Source organism: Lynx rufus, unplaced genomic scaffold, assembly GCF_022079265.1.
Source record: "Lynx rufus isolate CCGP_SWC_20201006 ecotype Redwood Valley unplaced genomic scaffold, mLynRuf1.p SCAF_14, whole genome shotgun sequence".
Classification (NCBI taxonomy): Eukaryota; Metazoa; Chordata; class Mammalia; order Carnivora; family Felidae; genus Lynx; species Lynx rufus.
In genome coordinates this window covers 33541776-33567093 of record NW_025814828.1, presented here as the reverse complement: position 1 = coordinate 33567093, position 25318 = coordinate 33541776, and the positions used below count along the sequence as shown (strand labels likewise).

Here is a 25318-nt window from a genome sequence, read left to right as displayed (position 1 = left end):
GGCACCCCCAAATATGTGCCTCTATCTGGGACTCCTACTTGCCAATTGGCTGCTCAGCTCGGCACCTCCAGTTGGATGGATGCCTTAGTGTGCTCAAGGCTGAACCATACTGTTCCCTCCGCCCCACCTACTTTACTCCACCCTTCCTTTTCTTTCCTCAGTGTTCCCCATCGTGGTGAATGGCACCACCCTTCCCCTATTTGCTTATGTTGGAAACCCTGGAGTAGAGCTACATCAATACCTTCTGGAATGCTCAGGCAGCAATATGTGCTTTCTCTTTTTGAAATTAAAAAAAAAACAACTAAAGCATATCATAACTAAAGTAGGTGTTTAGAAATTCTTATTTTCCCATAGTGACTACTATGATGCTTTCATAAAGAATATTAACCTTTTCCCAAAATAACTTAGGGACCTTTGCTGTTGCTGTAAGAGCTATTTGGTAGCCCTGCACTGCCTAAGAGTCAATAGTCAGACACCATTCCCTGTTGGTTCTGCCTCCTAAGGTATTTTCAAATCTGCCTGCTCCAAATTTGTCAGAACACCATATGCCAAGCCATGGTCACTGTTATCTGCACTAGCCTCTGAACCCTCCTCCTTGCTCCAATTTACTCCCCACAGATCAGCCAGGTAGAGTGATCCCAGGAATACACATGGCTGACCCTGTCACTCCACTGCTTAAAACCCCTCAGTGGCTTCCCATTGTCCTTAGGATAAAATCTCAGATCCTTAACAGGCCCAAGACCCTGCCACTTTGCCATGAGCCAGTGTTATCTCTTTGAGCTCCTAGAAAGGGCTACACTTTTTATGGGTCCTTGCCCACAATTTACTTTCTTCCCAGAGCTGTCTCACCTCTCCCTGCTTCTCCTTCTTCAGTTCTTAGATTTAATGATGTTTCTTTAGAGAAGCATTTCTTAACCTCTCACACCAGGCCAATGCTCTCCCTTAAACACTTTCTTGGTAACTCCCGCTTGATGGTTTGTGTATTGCATAGTTTAATCTCTCCTTCCCATTTAAAAAAAAATTTTTTTTTCAACGTTTATTTATTTTTGGGACAGAGAGAGACAGAGCATGAACGGGGGAGGGGCAGAGAGAGAGGGAGACACAGAACCGGAAGCAGGCTCCAGGCTCTGAGCCATCAGCCCAGAGCCCGACGCGGGGCTCGAACTCACAGACCGCGAGACCGTGACCTGGCTGAAGTCGGACGCTTAACCGACTGCGCCACCCAGGCGCCCCTCTCCTTCCCATTTTAATCAGACTCCCTGAGAAAGCCAATAACATGCTCTAGTACACACAAGATCCCTGAATCCAGCTTTGTTTATTTCTAGAGTCCGTGGCCACAACTACCACATGTGCATACATTTACTCCTCCTGGAGGATGGCTTTGTGCCTCTTTGTTTTATGATGAATGGGAAACTACAGTTAGTAGAAAAATACAACATTTCTGGATGAATTCTAAAGCAATGATGTGCTGCTGTTGGCGAATCTCTTTGTGGATTTTCTGTCAGTAGCAGATTGCACACCTCAGCCATCTTCTGTGGGAGGACAGAGGGGAACACTCAAAGGACAGGTTGGGCAGGCTAAGCTAGACCCCAGCTCTCCCCCATTGTATGACCTCCACATCCATAAAAGGGAGTAACATTAACTGCCTTACAGGACTGCAGTAGGGCTCATTAATTCAATAAAGATTTAATGAGCATCTAGTATATGCAAGGTCTCGATTTATATGCTGGGGATACAAATGCCTTTTGTGGATATTTAACATAGTGCCTATTTCATTTACAGTTATAGATGGTCACTTATTACTAGTATTATTACATTTGTGTGTCGACGTTTGCCTGTGTCACACAGCCTGAATGAGACAGCAGGTGATATTTGTGACGTCTGTCACTACCCTTAACAGGACCCCGCAGGGCCTGGGTCTCCACATCCTCACTGAACGGCGTGGCCGCCCCTCCCCTCCTGGCCACCAGAGGGCGCGCGGCCTCTACCGCCCCGCCCGCAGCGTTTGCGCCTGCGCCTGCGCCGCGCCGGGCGCCCGGCGCCAGGCCTCCGCCCCCCTTCCCCAACGGCCGCCCCGCCTCCCGCCCCAACGTTCCGCCCCCGTTGCCCCTAGCGGCTGTTTGTTGACTTCCGGGAACGCGGCAGTTGCCGAGGTCCGGGTGTCGCTATGGGGACCCGGGGGGCTTCCGCAGCCCGCGTCGGGGCTGAGAAGCTGCCATAGACCCCGCGGAGTCGCCCCCGCCACCTTCCCGGTTCAGGCGCAGGCTTCCCGCACCGCCTTCGGCATGGGGGAATCCGAGGAGGTGGTACCCGGTGAGTCGCGTCCGCGGTGGTGGCGGCGGGCCGGGAGGGAGGGTCCGCGGGCGGGCGGGTGGCCAGGTCCCGCCTCCGGGCCGCCCCGTTGGGGGAAAGGCCAGGGCGGCGGCCGCGGGACTGGGTCCTGAGCTCAGGCCGTGCCCGGGCGCAAGACTGAGAGGAGCAGAAAGGAAAGGGGGAGCACGGGGAAGCGGTATTTGTGTTTCTTCTTTCTTTTAAAAGAAGCTTTCGAGGAGTTTCTCGAAGGCAGGGGCGGTTTTTACCTCCCAATAAACTTCCCAAAGTACCTCCTTCGAGGTCTCCAGGACGCAGTTGTGTATTGAATGCCGTAAAGAGTGGGTGACCAGGGGGTCGGGTGTGGGGTATAAAAGCTGTTAGCGAGTGCTCGGTGAAGACTATTTCCCTCAGTTCCAGAAATAACGTTTGACATTGTGACCCTGTACCATATGTATAGCGTAGCAGAAACAGACGTTTCATGAAGTAGTGCTTATTCTAAGCACTTGGTCTGCACTCGGATCTTTTCTATAGTACATCCCTTTAAAAATGCTAATCGTGACCTACTAAATTGATTTTCTGACCCACTAATGGCTCAAGAACAAGAGTTTAAAATAACACTGGATTACAGCAGAATCAAGTATTCACTGAAATAAATAAATATGTATTGTGTTTTCTGCCATGCTCTTGGCTCTGACATGATTAGATTTCTGACCTCCTGGACTTCACAGCCTAGTGAGAGATACTAGAAAGTAAGCAAAATGACAATACCATTTCACAGTAAAAACCAGTGGACAGAGCACAGCCACCAAACCCTGTCTTGTGGTGAGGGGATCAGGGCGGCTATCTGGAAGGCCAGAATAGGACAAAACAGTTAAAATTATTCATTCTAGGAAAACCTAGAGCCTGTTCTAGAACCTGGCATCTCACATCTCAATTATCAGTTTGAACTGACACGCCTCACAGTTGTTCTCAAAAGATTTCTTATAGTGCCTAGTCTTTCGTATATTATTATTTATTATTAATACTTATGTTTGCTATGTTTTACTTTTTGGTACTCATTAGTTTCTTTCTGTGTGATTGTTCTTGAGATTTCCTCAGAATCCGGATCTGGCCTATCTGGGTGTGTGTGTATGTGTTTAAATGGTTATTGGGAACTAGTAGAGATTTTTGGTCTCTCTCCAAAATGGTACTGAACCAAAGTAGTTTGTGAATACTACACAGATCGGGTAGCGTTCATTCACTGAGAGCGTTAAATCTCAACGTACTGTATTGACAGGATGCTGATGATGAAACAGTACTGTCCTGTTCCCACGTGTGGAGAAAAGCCTTCATTGAGGAGCTGGACCATGAGGTGTTAACCAGGGTTAACAGCAGGGGTTGTATCAGCTCGTTCCAGGGAGCAGATGGTCCACCTGGGGACAACAGGACTTTTAGTAACGGATGACTGCCTTATTTATTTATTTATTTATTTATTTATTTATTTTACTTTACACCCATAAATGAATAATACATATACAATTTAGCAGATTTCATAAATAAAAGTCGAATCAAGTCTGAGGAATAAGACTGAAGTAAGGTAGAAAGAGAGCATAAACAGTGCTGGAGTGGAAGCAAAGCGGACAGGAGACAGGGAATCGGTATAGACAAATTACTGAAAATGTCTTTTAATAACAGGCCGCAGAGTGAAAGTTGTAAAATAGAAACTGTCGTATGTTTTTGCAGATTCAGGTGCTGTGTTTACTTTTGGAAAAACTAGATTTGCCGAAAACATTCCCAGCAAATTCTGGTTTAAAAATGATATACCTACAGTTCTTTCCTGTGGAGATGAACATACTGCAGTTGTTACAGGTTAGTATTGAAATCCTAAAAGAGGATAGTAAGGCTTAGAGCATCCTGAATCTTAGAGATGTGCTGTGTTTGAAACATGTTGGATATATACTCTGCTTTACCAGAAATGTGATTTTTCTTTCTTTTACCAGAGAATTCTTGACAATTTGATTCATCAAGAGAGTGTTTTCAATTTTAAATTCCCTGAGTATATTTAATTATGATTTTCTATGCACACTACTTTCTTGGAATATATTTATTTTACTGTATCTATATAATCAAAAGTGATTACTGTATAATCTTAGACACTTTTTACACCTAACAGAATCTGTAGATGGACAGTTAAAATAATTCGCTTTAACCTGGGCAAGGTAACCGGTTTCAATATGGAAAAGCAATACAACTCTTAAGTATAGCTTTTTTTATTGCTTTGTGATGACTTCATCTCTCATCACTTTATGTTGAAAATGTTTCACTTTCTTGTGTCTTTTTCCTTCCCACCAGGAAATAAAAAACTTTACATGTTTGGCAGTAACAACTGGGGCCAGTTAGGATTAGGATCGAAGTCAACTGTTAGCAAGCCAACGTGTGTCAAAGGTTTGGGGTCTTTTCTTCTTTATTGCTTGAAATACTTAAACTGCATACAGTACTTTTATGCTGATTGTAATGTTCTTTAATATCATATTAAAAATAAAAACCTTTAGTTCTTTTATTCTCTAGTATTTACTTGGCTGTTATTGGTGTTTAACTTTATTTTTTATGTGATATTTGGAACTACTTTTATATGTTAGGGTCTAAACATCACATTGATTTTAAGCCCAAAGACCACAAAGGAAGTGATGATTCTTCAGTATTGCCCTTGAATATCCTTTTACTTTGCTTGTTTGTAAACCTACTTAAATATTACTGTTATTATATATACAAAGAACAACCAATACAATATATTAGAATTTTGAGCTCTGTCTCATTTGTTACAAGTTGTGGACATCATGGTTTTATGTGATTGCTGGTTTTAGAAGTTCTACTTTACCCTGCGGTATATAGTGAGTAGATGTACTGAGTGAGACATTGGGACTAGGGGTTGGTTAATACTGGTGTCCTTACAAGAACAGGACAAACTATTTTAAATCAGGACTGTCCTCAAAAACGTGGGGCGTATAATACCTTTACAAAGCTTTCTTGGCATTATGTGCGAAACTTCTGTTTGGCTATAACCTGTGGACATCAGCTAAGCGTGAGTGGTGATGGAGATTCCTTGGAATGTGACACCAGCAGTATTCTTTATCTTCGTAGCCAAATTTTTAATTTCAGCTCCAAATTGCAGTGTAATTTAGCATATCCATGCTATTCATGGAAGTTGGTATGGAGCTTTCACAGTATTCCACTTGGTCAAAAAGTATTTATGGAGCACAGTCTCCTAAACCCTGGGTTTATTCACAGTCCTTATGATCTTTACTCTCAAATATCTAATACATGAGGTGACAGCATTGTCTAGACTCTGAGATCCTTGACACCAGAGGCTCTGTCCTAGTGATCTTTGCAGCCCCTATGCTAAGCACTTAGAGGGATATTCTGTAAATTTTTTTGAATATGTAAATGAATGAGTGAAGAACTTTAACATAGGTGTATGCCTATGAACATGGGACTTGTAGCATCTCATTGTGTGAGGTAGAAGGCGACCTTGCTGATGGTGATAGCAGATGAGGGAATAGATGAGGTTGGTGGGAGGCATCATAACAGCGCAGTGGATCTCAGTACTTATTAATTACCTGTTTTGAAAAATATGTAGATGCCTAGGCCCTACCTCAGACCTACTGGTGCAGATTCTCCAGGGGCGGGGCTGAGCTATCTGCATTCTCAAAGCTCCGCTGGTTATTCTGATGCACGGCCAGTTCTGAAAACTTTCGGTTCATTCGTCAAAATCACCTCGGGAGTCCGACAGGCCTGGGTTTAAATCTTACTTCTACTGCTTAGTTACCCTTGGACCTGGGTTATTTCTCATTCTCATAACCATAAAATAGTTTAATTGTCCTATCTTTTTATATTTTTAGCTTTAAAACCTGAAAAAGTGAAATTCGCTGCCTGTGGAAGGAACCACACCCTAGTCTCAACAGGTGTAGTATTCAATCTGTACGACTTCCTGCCCTGAGGACTGAGGTCGCACTGCAGTAACATTTGTGACTTTGTAAAATTAATAGAAATGGTACCTTGGCAACAGTAAGGTTAGGATTTTTTAAAATGTAAATGGTTGGTATACTTGTTTGCCTTTGAAAATACGTATTTCAATGTTAAATGGCTGAAGAAAATCCTCTTTTCTTGGATTATGTCAAGGGGCAGATCTCCTTACCTGTGTGCACACCTCAAGGGCCACTTGCTCCTGGTCTTGCCTTTCCCTCTTTTCTGAGGGTTAGTGGAAGCTGCCCCTGAAAGGCTATTAATGTGAGCACAATTCCAATCAAAATCCAAACTGTGTGTGTGTGTGTGTAGAAACTGACAAGGCAATTTTAAAGTTTATATGGAAAAGCACAGGACCTAGAATAGCCAAAAGAGTTTAGAAAAGAACAGAATTGGAAGACTAGCACTACTGATTTCAAGACCCGTAAAGCCAAAGTAATCAAGACAGTGGGCCATTTGCAAAAATAGGGACAAAGATTCACAGAACAAAACAGTCCAGAAGTAGACCCACGCGCATATGCCCAACTAACGTTTCACAAAGGTGCCAGGATAATCCAATGGGGGAGAAAGTCATCTTTTCAAACAAATGCTGCAGGAACAAATGGAAACCCAGGCACCGATCACTGAGCCTCCTTTCCTACCTCCCTTCCGTGTTCAGGTTATTCTCACTGCCTCCAGCTTCTCCTGGGCTCTGTGCCCACATTCATACTTTTTCCTTGCTGAAATGTCCTTCTCTTATTCAGGTTCTTACCGTTTAAGATCAGTATAAGTCTTCTTCCATGGAAGTTTCTGTGGCTATTCAACTTTGACTCATGCAGCTCTCTGAACTGCTTTAGCATTCCACCAGCTCTTGTTCATGCCATATGTGTTAAATTGTGTGGTCCTATTCCACTTGGCCTTCTAGTATGTTCCATTTGAAAGCTAGTCTTGCTTCCTCAGTTGGGTTTCATTTTTTTCCTAAAATTCTTTAAATTTTTACTGATTCAGGCTGATTTTGCCCTCAGTTTCCCCTATAATTTAATTTCATGTGCATTTTTATGACTAATTTTTAATGCATGTATGTTTTTAAAAATCTACCTTAGAGCTTACTGGCAATTTTTATTATCTAGGCATGATATACTTCATAATTAATGAAGTAAACATTTATATAGTACTTACAATGAGCCAAGTGCTGTTCTAAGAATTTTATGTCAGCTAATTTAATCTTTATAACGACTCTGTGATGTAGGCAGCATTTTTATCCCCATTTTACAGAGGAGGAAAATGAGCCACTGAGAGGTTAAGTATAGCTTGCCCTAGGTCACACAGCTGGTAAGTGGCAAGCTGGCATTTATACCCAGGAAATCTGGCTCTCCAGTCCTTTGTCCTAAACACAATACTATACTGCCTTCCTACTTAGCTTGAAAATTAAAATAATTACACAACATAGAGTTTTCATGTTTCTAATTATATTCTTTGTGGATTTGCCTCATTTTACTTGTTACATATTATATCTTAACTTTAATGGGCATGGAAGTTAAAATTAATGAACCACATCTCTTTTAAAATAGTTAGATTTGGATTATAAACTAATTTGGAAATTACTTTCCCCTTTTTTGCTCTGAATTAATAAACTGCTGCATTAGCAAGGAAATATATTCCTCACATTCTGTGCATTTCAATTGCTACTTAAGCTCTAGACTGATTTAGGAAATCTCACAAAAATATATAACCCTGCTTGTTTTGCTTCGTTTTTGACAATGAATTGAAGTTCAGCAAATTGTAGGATAATGTCGGCTTTCATCTTTCTTCACTGTTAACAGAAGAAATATCTGGTAACTGGCCCATCTTGTAAAGATGGTGACTCTGGCATACTGATGTTTTCTTTTCCGTGTGCAGAAGGAGGCAAAGTGTATGCAGCTGGAGGAAATAATGAAGGACAGCTGGGACTTGGTGACACCGAAGAGAGAAACACTTTTCATCTAATTAGTTTTTTTACTTCCCAGCATAAGATTAAACAGCTCTCTGCTGGATCGAACACTTCAGCTGCACTAACTGGTGAGACTTTGTTCCATTTCAAGCTGGGATCCATCCCTTTCCTTTAGACCAGGTTTTACCAACTCAGTAAACTGACAACAGCATTGCTATTTAGTTTTCTTTCATTAACTGTGTTTTCGGAAGACATTTAAAATCGAACTTTGAGTCATGACATATATTACAGTTTTGTGCTTAGAGTCAGACGTCAACACTTAGCTGCTGTGCCGTCCATCTACTCCTTTAGATGTTCTTAAACACTATCTTCATCATATAGTGAAAGTTTTATTTGCAGCTTAATGAAGTTGCTGTCAGAAACATGGAAATCTATGGGATGTATGTTACTAAAATACAGTCTGTAACGGTCATTGTATCTCTCTGGCCTCCCTCTCAAAAGCCCATCTGAGAAATGTCTTCAAAATTGGAGCCAAGATCTCCCTGGTGCCTGTGAGGGAGCTGCCGGCGGGCTTGTGGGTTCCTGTCGGCAGAGCCGGTGACTTCCCGCCCAGCTCCTGGCTGTCAGGAAGGCCAGGCTCAGAGCCGCAGCCCCACGCCTCCGTCTCTGTCTGCCGTCCACTTAGCAATTTGACGTCCTTCTTTTGGTTCTTGTTCTCAGTTTTCCTTTTATTTGCCTCATTATTACACCACTTCAGAGATTTAAAAAATTTTCAATTTAATGAACAGACATAGGTCTTGATAATTTCCTTTCTAAAGTATCATACCCAGCTTAACTTTTTCTTCCACCGAAACCCTTGTCAGAAAGAACATAAGCTAAATGTGTTTCGGAGATGCTGTATGTCCGAATTCTCTGGAGCTGTCTTACATGTTTTCAAGTATAAATTATATTAAAAAAGTGAAATATATTTCTATGTATTTTTGTCTTCCTTTAAAACTTCATTTTTCACAGTGCTCTCAAGAGCAAGGTCCTCCAGGCCCGTTTGACCTAGGACTTGCCCAGGAGATGTCCAGTGCCAGTCATGCTGTCATTCAGTTGCAGGCAGACTGCTTGGAAGGAGGAACCATTTTCTGTTTAGAGATGGTAGACTAGGAAAAGGTTCTTGTAGGGAAAAACACTCTGTCTTTGCTAGTGAGATCAAGATATGGACACGATTTGCATCACATTATTCTCTGTCCTTTACCTCATAGAAGCATTTCATAATAGAAATTGAACTCTTAAGTAGCTAGCTGGTGTGAATACCTTAGCATTTTCTCTCAAGACACGTAGTTTTTCTAAATTAAAAAATCAATGGTGTGTTGGAAATAGAGTGACTTGATAGCATTGCTACCTCTTAAAACCTTCTTCCTTGTGTTTTCTTTATAGAGGATGGCGAGCTTTTTATGTGGGGTGACAATTCTGAAGGGCAAATTGGTTTAAAAGATGTAACTAATGTGTGTGTCCCTCAGCAAGTGACCGTTGGGAAGCCTATTTCCTGGATCTCTTGTGGATATTACCATTCAGCTTTTGTAACAAGTAAGAAAGGACATTTTGGATTTATCATGGTCTCTCCCATTTCTAAGTGTTTACTCAATAATAAAATGAGCTAACATGCTACAGTTCTGTGGAAATGAGGCCATGGCCGTCTATTTAATGAAATAATTTTGGCCTGTTTTGGGTCACAGTGTTTCTCCATTTTAGTGATGAGAGTTTATAATTTCAAACTCACTCTGACAGGCTAACTTTTCAGTGAATATTAGGTCTGTGAGAAAAACAAAATGCAGATGTTAGAAACTCTTTTCAACTTTGGTTCTCAAATTTCTTGGATTCCTTAGCGTTGGAAATGAGACCTATGGGCCGGTTTCCCCTGGGTGCATTTGCCTGTATACTTAGACCTACTCTACTCTTGTCCTGATAATTTGCTTTTATTTCAGCAAGAGAGTCCCAGGCTTTCACTGTGAGAGCAGGGATATAGAGTAGATGAAAAAAGATTGCTCAGTATGGGATATGATTTCCTTTGCTGGGACTTTGCTCAGTATCCACAGTCTCTCCCTTTCCAGGGCTCCCTGTTAACCCTTTCTGCCTCAGTTAAAATATTTAAAATGTTTTCATCTGCACCTACACCAGGAGTATTGAAGTATGATCCTTCCATCTTATCAGAGGTTTTTCTAAGCACGAAAACACCTAGAGGAAGTAGTTTTGTGGCCCCTCTTACATATCTCTAAATCTTTGTTTTATACATTTACTCCGTTTTTCATGCACATCAGATTCAGATTTAGAAAGTGCTTATTGGCCCATCCCGGTGGCTCCAGATCTACCAATGACTTGGTAGCATCATGGTACCAAGAGAGGGCAAACTCCCAACTCACCTGGCATTGTTCACCACTATATCAGCTTGTGTCTCGAACAAGCTAATAATAAATATCACCGAATGAGGGAGGAAGTGAATGAACAATTAGTTGTGTTCCTTGGGGCAATGCTACCTACCAACTTACTGGCAATTTCTGGGCTTGTGGGGTGGCTCTAGTCTGTGCTCACTTTATGAGACAAACAAAAAGAGCACACAAATGGAAAAACAGTCCAAACAAAAACCCCAGGCAAAAGCATTGTCTTATATTTAGATTTTAATAAAAGTGCCAGATTTCAATGTTATGAGCAAACTCTGCTTTGGCCAGTAGGAAAACAAGGGGAATTGCTCGTCATAACCAGCAGGCATTACACTGAGCATTTTTGTTTTGTTTGTATTTATGCCTTTTTAAAAACAGCTTTATTGAGTGGAATTTAAGAAACAAATGAGCAAAGGGGAAAAAAAGAGACAAATTGAGAAACGGACTCTTAACTATAGAGAACAAACTGCTGGTTACCAGAGGGGAGGTGGAGGGGGTGGGGATGGGTAAAATAGGTGAAGGGGATTGAGGCGTGCATTTGTCGTGATGAGCACTGGGTGATGTATGGAAGTGTTGAGTCACTATATAGTACACCTGAAACTAATACAACACTGTACGTTAACTGGCTGGAATGAAAAAATTGTTTTAAGTCAACAGACACAAAACCAGCTTTATTGACACGTAGCTCCCATACCATACAATTCACCCATGTTAAGATGTGAGGAGCAGCAGGAAATTTATAGACAGAAGTGGAAAGAAACTCATTTGGACTTAGTGACTCCTTTCATGTGAGAGGCAAGAGGCAGGAGAAAAGAGGAAGGGAGCTGACATATGGGACACTTCTATGCCAGCATTTGCTACTTGATTTTCTATGCTGATCAGTCCAGAAAACTGGTACAACTTACCTTTGTAGTATTTGATCAAGTTTTAAGTGGTGCATACCAGGCATGTCCCACAACTTCCCTAAGTTCTGATTTACTAGAAGGACTCTCAAGCTTCAATAGCAGGTTATACTCACGGCTAGTATTTATTACAGCAAAGGATACAGAGGAGGAACAGCTGGAAGAAGATACCTGTCTTCCAGAGAAGTCTAGCATACGCTCCCTAGTCCTTTCTCTTCTGAGGCTGCACAGGACGTGCTTTCTCTTTGGCAGTGAGCTACAGGGATGTGTGTGTGATGTCCCTGCCCAGAGAAGCCCACTGTATTCTCAGGGCCTGAGGCTTCTTTGTGGGGGGCTGGCAGTGTAGGTATAACCTGCTGGCAAGTAGTCACAGCAACTGAAACTCAGGTCCCTCGACAATGAAACCAGGTGCCCTAAGGACCCACGCTGGCATAAATCGCTGCCTCGGGTATACAAAACAAAAATGTCAAGCACTAACAAAGAATACTCCAAGGGCCACGTTCCCCGGGGTTGGTCCGTAGTCAATCGTGGTTCTCTTGGAGACACGCAAGTGATAAGCAATCAGATGTACCGTGTTCCCTCTTTGCTCACACCAGCGGTGATATGTTCTGTGTCAGATTACATTATATATCTACAAAGATTTTTAAGTTCCTGCCTTATAGAATTCAATTATTATCCATTTACAGAAATGGGTAAAAAAAATGTACCTGCCTTCAAGAAGCTCATAGTCATAGTGTGATAAGTATAGCAGAAGCAAGTCAAGACTACTAGTACGGACAAGACAGTGACTAAACATCAAGAGTTCCTTGATAAGAGAATCTTTCTGGAGGAAGTGCCATCTACTTGAGTAAAATCTGCTATCTTAAGGCTTACTCAGCATATTTACTTCACACATAAATGAGTTTTTTAAAACAAATTTCATAAAACATTTAACAAGTATTCATTAAATATTTCATATACTGGACACTGCTAGGTTCTTGGAATACCAAAATGGACAAGACAAAATCCATGTCCCTATGTGGGCTTAATGTCGTTTTGCTTTACTAAAAGTAAGTGGAAGTAAGATGGTCTTCTCTATGTCTTATGAAAGAGCTAAAATCCTTTTCTAGTTCATTAGTAGTGATGGTTGTGAATTCATGAACATTTTGGGTTAGAATAATCAAGGGGAAAAGAAAACCTTAGCTTTATTTCCTTACCATGCAGTAAAAATATCTCAAGAAAGGTTAAATTTATCCAGTTGTCATTGAATGCATTTTTGGTTGAACGTGAGAACGTGTACCTCAAAGACCAGTATTTTGTCCGTAGGTCTGTCATCATTGACTACTGTTCTTTTCCTTCAATAGCGGAGGGAGAACTGTACACGTTTGGAGAACCAGAGAGTGGGAAGTTAGGTCTTCCCAATCAGCTGCTTTGCAACCACAGGATGCCCCAGCCGGTGCCTGGAATTCCCGAGAAGGTGGTCCAGGTAGCTTGTGGTGGAGGGCACACGGTGGTTCTCACAGGTACGTGTGGAACTCGCTGCTGCGTTCCCAACTTTCTGTGCTGGCTAATGAAAAAAACATTTACGTTCATTTTCTTTTATTGTGATGAGAAAGCTTCACACCTGATCCACCCTCTTCACAGATTTTTAAGTCTGTAATACAGTATCGTTATCTCTAGACACAGTGTTGCACAGCAGATCTCTAGAACTTATCTTGCGCAACTGAAACTTTGTACCCATTGATAAGCTGCAACCCTTTCCCCCTCCCAACCCTGGCAACCACCATTCTGGTCTCTGCTTCTATGAGCTTGACCGTCTGAGATACCTCACATAGGCTGGCCTTGCATCTGGTTTTTACTAAGATCCCCACCTTTGATTTCCATCGTTAACACACATTCCTGGCCTATGGAAGAAATTTGTAAGTAGAAAAAAATGAATCTTTTTGAATTGTTTTGAATCTTTTGTTTGAATAGTGGACATTTTCATGATCTTAACACCTTTAACGGCAGCAGATAACATTGTTTTAGCTTGTTTTCAAGGACCGTTTTCCTCGCCCATGCGTGTGTGTATATATATTCCATATTTATCTAAAATTGACGTTATTGGGGGCGCCTGGGTGGCTCAGTCGGTTAAGCGTCCGACTTCAGCTCAGGTCACGATCTCGCGGTCTGTGAGTTCGAGCCCCGCGTCGCGCTCTGGGCTGATGGCTCAGAGCCTGGAGCCTGCTTCCGATTCTGTGTCTCCCTCTCTCTCTGCCCCTCCCCCGTTCATGCTGTCTCTCTCTGTCTCAAAAATAAATAAAAAACATTAAAAAAAAATTTTTTTAAACAAAAAAAAATAATAAAATTGACATTATTTTTCCTGAAACATTTTCTTTTCCCTGTTCATGCTATTTTCTACATGTCATTGATGATTCTTTTCTTTGTGATATTCACAATGTAGAAGTTGGTAATTTCTTTGTGATTTTTATGTTCTGTTATAGTAATTCATCAAAAAATGTTAAGTTTTAAATTCTAGATAATAAAAGAAAGTTAGAGCCTTAAACACAATGTCACTTTTGGCTTTTGAATTTCGTATTTGGTATGACATGTCACTTTTCAGGATCCTAGTCAATCCGGTGAAATATATGTACTTCTTGATAATACACTTACTAAATTGCTGCCCCTAAATTTGTTCAGCATCAGATTTCTTTATGACGAGTAGTACACAGGTAATACAGTCAGTGAATTATTATGGGTTTTTTTTGGTCAAAAAGAAACGAACAGTTTCTGAAGTTACCACTTAATCGTCAAGTAACCCAAAGTTAGCATTCTAGACAAATTTTGAATAATATCCAATTCTCAGATGATCTGCTTAATGTTGCAAGGTGATTGAGCAACATTTTACCTTTAGATTTCCCTCCCTTCTATCACTTTGCCTTAACTTTTTGGTCTAAATCCCAGTCATGCTTATTAAGCTATGGTTTTCCAGAATTACAGTGCCCCGATGGGATCCTTTTTCCAGGTTAGAAATAATTTTTTTTCCAAGACCTCCACTCTGAATTTTGGAAATAATTCTGGGGTTTAAGATTTCTTTGAATTTCTGCTAACAGAATGAATTTTCATATGTTTTTGGAAAGATTTATTCTAGCAGAGCCTGGGTGGCTCGGTCAGTTAAATGTGCAGCTCTTGATTTCAGCTCAGGTTATGATCTTCCAGTCGTGAGAGTGAGCCCCTCATCTGGCTTTGTGCTGGACATGGAGCCTCTCTCCCTCTCCCCCTCCCTGTGCCCCTGCCCTGTGCACATGCTCTCTCTGTCTCTCTCTTTCTCTCCAAAAAAAAAAAAAAAAAAAAAAAGATTTATTCTAGAAATTAAACTTTTAAATTAATCTTTATAAATTATCTGAAAATGTATTCTATAGGCAGAAATACAACTTATTCTTTATGTGTCATATATTTTCTATAGTTTCTACAAAGATTATAGAAAGAATTTATTAGGAGACTGAAGCTTATTCTAAAGGACACAAATATTGATTATATAATAATAATGTCATTCAGCCATATATTATAAAATACTGTTATAGAAAATGAACACCCAGATAATCCATAATACTTTTAATTATACTTAAAATTTAAAAATGCACTGAAGCGTGATATTTTCTTGCAGGATTATAGAAATTTACCTTTCTGTGGATTTAATTTTGAGGTTAAAAACTTTGCTGCCAGAAATTGTTCTCTCTAGATTCTTGCAGCCTTCAGGATGTCACAGAGCAGTAAAGTTTTCATATTTAAAATTTTTAATTTTGTGAAAAGAATAGGAGGACCATCAGGGGTGCCTGGGTGGCTTAGTCAGTTAGGTGTCCACCTCCAGCTCAGGTCATGATCTTGTGGTCCACGAGTTCGAGCCCGTGTCAGGCTCTGTGCTGACAGCTCAGAGCCTGGAGCCTGCTTCGGATACTGTGTCTCCCTCTCTCTCTGCCCCTCCCCCACTCACACACTCTGTCTCTCTCTCAAAAATAAATAAATAAATAATAAATAAATAATAAATAAACAAATTTTTAAAAAAAGAATACAAGGACCAAAAGACAGTTGCCATGTTCTGATTTGCATTTGGCTAAATATGGACATTGCATAAAAAATGTAAGCATTCCATCATTATACCATAAATAACAGGCATTTCAAAACAAATATTAATAAGCTCTCAATTCTATTGTAAAACACTCTCTCTTAAATTATATACATTTATCTGTATGGAAAAGTCACTACTTTACCTGTTTTTCACATATCTCCACGGACCTGTGACAGCTTTATTATGATCCAGCCCTGGTGAGAAACCTGTGTCCCGGAGTACAGTGTGGACAGAAATGTTTAGTCCTAACTGATGAAGAAATGGACCCGAAGCATGTATTGATTATCGTTGACTAAGTGCTAAATTGAATACTTGAGAGCTATAGAATACTGTGCAAGACCTTAAAGGAAATAATAGCTAACCATCTGTTCCAGACCATTCCCTTCACTAAAGGAAAGGGCTTGGATTAGGTGATTCTATGGGGTCCCTCCCTAGCATTCTTTTTCCTTTTGTCTGTAACTCTGATCTTAAAAGCTGTTTGGGTATCATTCATTAAAATACTTTAAAGGTAATTTCAATTAGTTTATTGCTGATGAATTTATTTAAAACATAATGTTTCTACATTGACTGTAATAGGTTAGAAAATGAAACTACTGGTTGTAGTGAAGGTATGATTAGTTTCTTCTTAGAATCAGGGAGACAGTGGACTCCTGTTGAGAAAGTGTCAGCCTGGAACTTGGGATACACTGAGTGAGACAGAGTGATAGATGTAATCTGGTATGTCATCCACAGCGTTCCCAACAAACAAAACAGTCCTGCTTATAAGATGGGGTCCATAGTGAAGTCTGGATCCCAAGGGAAATAAGAACTTACCTTAACTTCTCTAGATTATGTTTGGACAAACTCAAGTTCTGTACATGGCAGCAAGCTACTAGTCATGAGATCAAGTGTATTCTGAGAAATCAGAATAATATGGAAGCTAATAAAACTGGTTTTCCTAATAGGGTATTATTAATCAGCGTCAAATTACATTGTTAAACGTTACAAAGGTGATATGGCCAAAAATATATTAGTTGCGAAATGTAACGTCCTTAGGTAAAAGAGTCTTAGGTCATTTTTTAAAAAATGGAAACTGTTGTCATTGCTAATCATCCAAGTACCCAAGAGCGAACCCAATAGGGTAAGGAGCAAAACTTGTGTAGCCTGATTCAGGCTGCCGAAATGGCTTCATTTCCCAGGCTCATCTCAGCCTGCGCAAGCTAGAGTGATTATCGGCCAGCAAGAGATAGGCACTTGGTTTTTTATGTTTATGTATTTTTGAGAGAGAGAGAGAGACAGACAGAGTGTGAGCAGGGGAGGGGCAGAGAGAGAGGGAGACACAGAATCCGAACCAGGCTCCAGGCTCTGAGCTGTCAGCACAGAGCCTGACATGGGGCTCGAACTCAATGGACCCCAAGATCATGACCTGAGCTGAAGTCAGGTGCTTAACCAACTGAGCCACCCAGGTACCCCTGGTGACTTGTAATTCTCATGTAAATTCTCCTCTGAAATTGTTTTACAAAATATATTATTCTGTTAAACTACTTTTGAAAAGTAAGGAGTTTTTCTGGAGGAAACACTACTCATGTTTTTATTTTAAGGCAATGAAAGGAATTAGCTTAATGACAACTGATGCTATTTTTAAAAAGCTGAGTGCTAATTATAAGGACATGTTAGGTAGTTCACTGAGTTACGTGTCTTTAGCAATTCTTCTTATGGTTATACGTAAAAGATAAAACCAGGCCCATGCCCTAACTTTTAGAATTGTGTGCCTTGTCATTTTTCTCTTCCTTTGTCATTGAGAATGTGTACCTAGGTATTAGGCATTCTTATATGGGTATTTCAGAGGCACTTAACTTTCATCATGAAAGTTTGATTGTGACAGTTTTTCTAGCTATAATGGTGACTGTGTCTGCTTCCCTGCAGTCCTTTTCTTATATTTATTTGCTCATTCCCTTTCAGAGAAAGCCGTGTATACCTTTGGGCTGGGACAGTTCGGTCAGCTGGGTCTTGGTACTTTTCTTTTCGAAACTTCAGTACCCAAAGTCATTGAGCATATTAAGGATCAGAAAATAAGTTCTATTTCCTGTGGAGAAAATCACACAGCTCTGATAACAGGTACAGATGAGAATTTCTGTTACATATTTATAGAACTGGGTATGTTTTAGTACAAAATAAAAACTATGTGGAATGATTGTATCTAACTTAAGCAAAGGAATCAATAACTGACAAAATAGAAGTTCTTGTTTAATATGCCAAAGTGTAAAGTTGTAAACTCTTTCTTAGTATTTGTTCAATTTAAAATCAGTGTAAATGATCCAAAGATTTAGAACCTCAAAACAAGTCAGTGCTATAGTAGTATTATACTCTGGCAGAAAGCTGGAATCTTTTTGAAATTGCATCAGTTTGCAGGCTCTTAACTCTGCTCAGGCCAGAGGAAAAAGTCTTATAAGAAAGAACCTACTATAAAAGAGTCTCCACGTTCAGTCAGACACAGCTATATTCTGGCTGAGTCGGTTCCTACGAACCTTTTGCCACTAGGAGGCGTTTTCAGGAGTGACTCTGCTACTTTCTCCCCAGTGATCGAAGGGCACCTCATAGGCTGCTAAGCGGACACCTGAGTCCTCGAGATCTTTCGCTCTGTACTTTCTCCATTATCCATGGAGACTGCTTTGGGCCTGCTTCTCAACCTTAGAAACCATGTGCTGCTAATATGGACTCAATATAAGATTCTCCCTTAGAAATGACTCCCTTACTTTACCTGTAGATAATTGATATACTGCACAATTATCATTGCTTTGGAACAAAAGCCTCTGTAATTTCAGTCTTTCTGGCTCACATTTCTATCTAAAAATGAAGTCAAACATAAAAAGGCAGAAATCATACAGTGTTTTGAAATAAACCAGATACTGGTATTTCCACATTTGTTTCCTTCTTTCTAAAAAAGCTACTGCTAAATGAAGCTCATCTAATGGTATCTAGTTGGGGGAACTGGTAATCTGCAAACACAACGTACTACCATACATTGCCCTTCTTCCCCAAAGAGCCTTTCAGAGAGAACTACCTGCCCATTTTCAAGTACCAATGTCCTTTTTAATGTAGCATGAAATCAAACTATATAGAACATAAAGAATTATTATTCATTCATGGTCCCACAAGGGTTGTTGGTATGTATCCCTTACTGCAGGGTCTTTATGTCAGTTTTTCATCAACTGTCCTTACTGCTGTTTTTCATCAACTCTAAATTGCCATAGATGGTAAATACATACTTTTTATGGATCATCTAACATACAATTAGACTGGTTAAATTTTGATACTACCTTTCCTCCTGATGGAAGAAGTCATAGCACAAATAATTGAACATTAACTTGGTTTGTCTTTTTGCTCATGAAGCCTCCTAAGGGGGCAGGTGTTATGAATGTTTTTCTTCCAGGACTAATAAGAGGTGTGTAGTGAGTTATCTGTAATTTCTTGCCAGTTCCCCATTATGTAGCCAGTGGCTTATGTTTTAAACAGCTCTCAAGCTGGAAGTACAATAAAGTAGCTTGGATCAGAGTTTATTTTTTCTGGCTATAGATCATCAAGTTAAAACACAGAGCCTAAAAAGCACTTTGGATAAAGAAATGAGGGGTCAAAAGAAGAGGAAGAAGGGAAAAGGATGATAAGGAGGGTATCTAAAGAAAAGAAATTAGCTAATACTAAGTATTATAATAGTCTAAATTCAGGGTGTAAATACTGCTTATTGCTTATTTATGGTTTTTGAACTTGACACTTTACTGCATAATGTTATTTCTCATTTTTCATTTAGTTCTCTTGAATTTTCTTAGGATGACATTACTTTGCCCTCTTAAACTAGAAGTTCCCAAATGAGATCTTAACATGTCCTAGCTCAAAACCATTCATTCAGGGGCGCCTGGGTGGCTCAGTCGGTTAAGTGTCCAAGTTTAGCTCAGGTCATGATCTCGCGGCTTGTGAGTTCGAGCCCTGCGTTGGGCTCTGTGCTGACAGCTCAGAGCCTGGAGCCTGCTTCTGATTCTGTCTCCCTATCTCTCCGCTCCTCCCCTGTTCTCTCTCTCTCTCTCTCTCTCTTTCTCTCTCTCAAAAATTAATAAACATTTTGAAAAAAATTTAAAAAACCATTCATTCAGTTTATTGCCCTTAAGATAGAGTTTAAAAATTCTTAATATGAACTAATTGGGTCCTCTGTGGTGTGGTTTCTTCTTACCTCTTCAGACTCATCTCCTTCCATTAGTTGCCTTTCAGCTTCTTGACTGTGTTATGTTTTCTCTTGATTCAGAGCCTTTGGATGTGCTCCTTTCTTGCAGCTAAAATCCTAACCATCCTGTAGGTTTCAGCTTGAAAGCCTTCCTAACCCCCACACTAGAAAGAAATCCCCGCCTGCCCCCCTTTCCTTCTGCTTCCATGACCTTTTCCCCCACCTGAGGGAGAAAGTGTGAAGGAGGGCTTGAGAAGAGGAGCAAGGGTTCAGAATAGCCGCTGTGGAAATGGGCAAAGGGTTAACTGCAGAGAAGCAGCCAGATGTCTCCCCATCATCGAAGGGGTCCTCGGTTATTAGTATAGGGACTAGTCCACCTGGTTGGTTTACGGCACTTCCTTCAGGGGCATTCCACGGCCCAGGGACCGAATTAGTAAAAGAGACAGTTGGATTGGTCCAAGCTAGTAGTTCTCCACCGGTGGTGATTTTGTCCTGCAGGGACACATGACAGTGTCTGGAGACATTTTTTTCTTGTCCCAACTGCAGAGACAGGGTGTTTTCTGGACATTTAGTAGGGAGAAGCTATGGATGCTGCTAAACACTCCACAAAGCACAGGACAGACCCACACAGCCAAGGATTCCCTGACACCAGATGTCAGTGGTACCCAGGTTGAGAAACCCTGATGTAATCAGTGGCCTGAGGGGGGAAAAATAGGTTGTATTGGAACATAGGGGGCTCAGAATACAAAAATCTCCTTCCCCTTGAGAAGATGGCGCACATCACAAGATCGCTCACACTGGGTTGCTGCTGTTGCACACAGTGCCTCACATGACCGGGCTTCAAATTCACAAACCGCCAAGGGCTTAATGATTTTTCTCAGAGTATCTGTTGCCTAACGTTATGTGCAGGACCACGGAGACCACATAGGGTGTGGAAATATCAGTGAATCAGAGTAAATACGGTGTAGAATTTGAGGGGGAAAATCACAATTGCAATGTAAGTAAATATGTCTGTCTATTTACAAATAGATCCATATAAGTAAGGCTTTTATAATTCTCTCTTTTTTTGCATTTTAGATATAGGTCTTATGTATACTTTTGGAGATGGTCGATACGGAAAATTAGGTCTTGGACTGGAGAACTTTACCAATCAGTTCCTTCCCACTTTGTGCTCTCATTTTTTGAGATTTATAGCTCAATTGGTAAGGGCACCACATTTCCATGTTTACATTTTCATATTGTAATGCTTGAGTTTCAGTATTTCATAGAAACTAAGGAATTTTATGTTTGTATAAAAGAATATCATGCCTATATCTAATCAGTATACTCGTTTCCTAAAAGCCAAACGTCAGACATCATGCCACTTGGAAAATCTGTCCCTTTCCTACTTTCCCTCCTGTCAGCATCTTCCTTTTCGCCCTAATCTGGACTCTTCTGCTTCATTCTCCTGTGTCTCTTGAGAGCCAGAACAGTGCCATGCCTGGAAGCTTTGTGGCCTCTGCCAGCGCCCAGCAGAGTATCTGACAGTAGTCCACTGTCAATATTTGTTGAATTAGATCTTACGTCTTATTTGAAATGATAATAATTTCAGGGCCCCTGAGTGGCTCAGTCGGTTAAGTGTCCGACTTTGGCTCAAGTCATGATCTCGTGGTCCTTGAGTTGGAGCCCCACATTGGGTTCTGTGCTGAGAGCTCGGAGCCTGGAGCCTGCTTCGGATTCTGTGTCTCCCTCTCTCTGACCCTCCCCTGCTGGTGCTCTCTCTCAGCATAATAAGTAAACATTAAAAAAGAAATAATATTATTTGAAAATAATTTCAAAATATTATGAAGTAAAGGTTCAGAGTATGCTATTCTTATAACCACCACATTGAACACTATAAAGATACTAAAAATCTGTGTCTTGCAAATGCTACACAATGGTGGTTTAGGCATTTTATTGAAAATCAGCTATTTCTGAAAATCCTTTGGATGTTGGTTTCATTTTTCATTGTTGCACCATTGTGCATGCTTACCTTTCACTCTAAGGACTTTGAAGCATTAAAATAAAAAAAGTGTTCATGTAAAGAAAAAGGTTTGGAGATCTAATTTCCCCAAGAGACTGATTTATGCTTGGATCACTTTTTTCTAAGTAGAACTTCTCGGAGTAATTTTTTCAACGTGTTAGTGTTGCTCCCAAATTAAAATAACATTTTCTAACTAGTTAGGAGAAACGTAATGTGCCAAATAGTTTTTTTCTCTATACTCTATTAAATTGGAAGTCAAATGGTATGTTAAACTTGTTCTCATTTTCAATTGCAGTGTTTAAAGAATATATATATTGCCATCCGTGTGTGCGTATGTAACTTGGGAGGGGGGCAGACTGACTGACTGACTGACTACCTAGGAAGTCTACCATTAAGTAAACGTTTTGTGGCTGCCAACTGTTAAAAACCCATTTGCATTTGAAGCCAGTGTTGATTGATTTATCTGTGGTTTTATGCTGCAGGTGTCTTGTGGTGGATGTCACATGCTAGTTTTTGCCGTTCCGAGACTTGGTGGGACAGAAGAAATTGAGTTAGAGGAAGTTAAGGATGCTTGCTTCCATGCAGAGGCTTCTCTGCCCCTCAGCAATCTGAACTCAGGGAATGTTTTGCAAACAACTCTATCAGCACGTGTGCGGCGACGAGAGAGGGTACAAATTGTGGCCAATTCTATATCGTGGCATTACAAAGAAAACAAAAAAATTCATTTTCTTTTTAAATCAAACAAGGGTCTTTTAAGACAGATTTACTAAATAAAATGGTTAGAGTTTCAGGCTTACAAACTTGAAGCAAATTCAGAGTTAAGCTGTTACACACACAAATGAGAAAATTCAAATGATCGTGGATAACCTTGACTTACCGAGAGTGGATACAAAGCAAGGATACAAAGCGTCCTTTTAGAGGCCTATCTCAGCTCTTCACGTTGAATGCTGAATTGTTTTCTCACCTCTATGTGCATTGATTCTACTTTGCTTTTTATCTGTTGGCTATACCTCGTGAGCTGTGGAAGGTTATCCATTATAAACAATGAAATGTAGGAAACAGAAATAAGGACTTCCGTTCGAGATAGGGAGTGTTCTTTCTCATTGAGATTTAGAGGTTCTCATTCAGCTTTAAAATGATTATTTCAATAACAATATTTAAAAAAAGAAAATGTCAAATAATTTTAAAGGGGACATTACTTTTTAAAAAAATTAAGTTCCAAAACATTTTCCTTTTGAAGTAAAAAGGTTAAGTTTGACTTTTTGTTATGAAAAAGTGTATATAGAAAGATTGAGAAATATCGGTGTTTTGTATTTAGGCCTCATGACTGATTTTTTGTTTCCTAGCAGAGAAAATACATATACGCTTTTCCCCATCATGTGAAAAAACAGGCTTCTAACTTAACAATTTAGAGCAATTTAGATACAGAGATAACAGAACAAAACATTTTTGAGTTCTTGGGGATTATTTAAAAATGAATGTGGGACAGTGGGCAACTTTGAAGTCTCTTTCTTAAATATTTTTAGCAACTGGAGAACAGTTTATATCAATATTAAAAACATCCTCTGTTTCTTTAACCTGTTTATTTTAAAGGAGAAATCGCCCGACTCTTTTCGAATAACACGAACACTACCTCCACTTGAAGGGATTCCTGTGCCACCTGTTTGCTTTCCCCCCATTCCTTTTCCTTTCCATATGTCTGCAATTAATCTGCCAGAGACCATGATACCTGAAGATGAGGACCTCATGCAGCCAATGGAACCAGGTAACATCTGATACTCTGCAGGCTCACACAAGAAATGTACCTTTTATTTCTGTTGTTTTCATGTTTATCTTAAGATGTTTTTGTCAATTAGTTAAATTGTCTTCCTAGTTAGAGGCTGACATCTCTTATCTGAGCTCAAGTCCAGGAATACTCTTACAAATACAGAGCATCGTAAGTGACCCTAGAAATCCCGTGTAACAATAGCAGTGTATTTTTATAGAGCAATGTATAATACACATAGTACCTTCTCTTATATCATCTCCTTTAAATCCTGAAGCAATTCCATGAAATAGGTGGGAGTTAATAAATTTGTTATTTTTATAGATAAGAAATGCAAGGTTTGAAGAGACTGAGTGACTTGGTCACAGCCACTCAGCTTATAAATGAAGTGAGCAGGATTTGAATACTAGTCTTCTGGACCTATGTGAAGTCCTGCGTTTAGATAGTATAGCATAGTGGTTAAGAGCATGGGGTATGGGGTTCAATTGACCTGGAGTGGGATGTCCGCTCTGACATTTATTGACTGTGTGATTTACTTTGGGAAAGTTACTTAATTTCTCTGAGACTTAGTTTCCCTATCTTTGAAATGAGTCTAATACTTCTTTAGAGAGTGATTGAGATTAAATGAGATACGGTATATAAAATACTTAGCATTGAGCCTAGCACCTCTAGGAACCTCTTTGTAAGTATAATCTTGGTTATTATTAACACCTCTACCTCACTGCCTATTAGATATACATTTTATGTTTTATTTTTTTAACGTTTATTTATTTTGAGATAGAAGGAGAGCGCGAGCAGGGGAGGGGCAGAGAGAAGGGGAGAAAGAATACCAAGCAGGTTCCGTGCTGTCAGTGCAGAGCCCGACATGGGGCTTGATCTCACAAACCATGATACCATGACCCGAGCCAAAATCAGAGTCGGACGCTTAACTGACTAAGCCACCCAGACACCCCCATTTAATGTTTTAAATTGTAATCCCAGCTCCTTGGCTATGTAGTCCTCTTCTAAGTAATTTTGTTTACAGGTATTTGTGTATCTTAAGAGGGTATGTATGTTACTGCAGGGAATGTGCTTGGATAGTAGGGGCAGGGTAAGAAGCCAGGACCCAAGAGATCAGAGTAAGCAGTAGGTTTGGAATTAAGATAATTTGGGCATCTGGATGGAATTAAGAACCACGGCACAGAGAATTTGTAGTGTCTTTGGGATCAAGAACGTAGACAGAAGTTGAGGTCATAAAAGCAAGAATTGTACGCCATGAGAATAGAATATTATCTACAACCAGGACCTTCGTAAGGAGCTGGTTTCTTGCATCTCACACACAACTTTTGTATGATTCCTTTTGAGATAAGAATCACTGGCACCATTCTGTCCTGTACATGGAAAAAGCCGAGTCTAACAACAGTGTGTACAAGGAAAAGAGAAGTTTACAGTTTGGGGGAAGTCGTTTCCTACCTTAAGAGATTTGAATGTGAACATGTACAGAGTTTTGTAGCTAGATCCAAAAGAAAAGTGATCCCTTATCTTTTTGTGGCTGTTTGCTAAAAGTGTCTACAAAGTATTCTGACAGTTATGTCTAACATATAATGTGACTTTTTCTAAATTATTTGCAGACTTCAGTGTTTATCGGGGAGGTACAAAGGTCAGGGAAGATCTTGCTGAGAAGGTGACATTTAAGCTAAAACATAAAGAATAAGAAAGACAGCCACATGAAGAGAGA

General features: G+C 40.2%; 1 protein-coding gene across 3 annotated transcripts in view; it reads left to right on the top strand.

The window, feature by feature from the left end:
- Positions 1–2133: 2133 nt before the first annotated feature.
- RPGR (retinitis pigmentosa GTPase regulator) overlaps positions 2134–25318 on the top strand; it is a 52630-nt gene continuing 29445 nt past the window's right edge. For 2 of the 3 annotated variants that reach the window (XM_047076069.1, XM_047076067.1), the window contains exons 1-11: positions 2134–2313; positions 4036–4161; positions 4645–4737; positions 6192–6254; positions 8194–8352; positions 9650–9799; positions 12896–13054; positions 17581–17736; positions 20912–21036; positions 22319–22504; positions 23430–23601. In XM_047076069.1, coding sequence (XP_046932025.1) covers positions 2286–2313; positions 4036–4161; positions 4645–4737; positions 6192–6254; positions 8194–8352; positions 9650–9799; positions 12896–13054; positions 17581–17736; positions 20912–21036; positions 22319–22504; positions 23430–23601 — 1417 coding nt within the window. In that variant the 5' untranslated portion in view covers positions 2134–2285. The remainder of the gene's footprint in view (positions 2314–4035; positions 4162–4644; positions 4738–6191; positions 6255–8193; positions 8353–9649; positions 9800–12895; positions 13055–17580; positions 17737–20911; positions 21037–22318; positions 22505–23429; positions 23602–25318) is intronic. The other variant, XM_047076068.1, reaches the window with a different exon arrangement.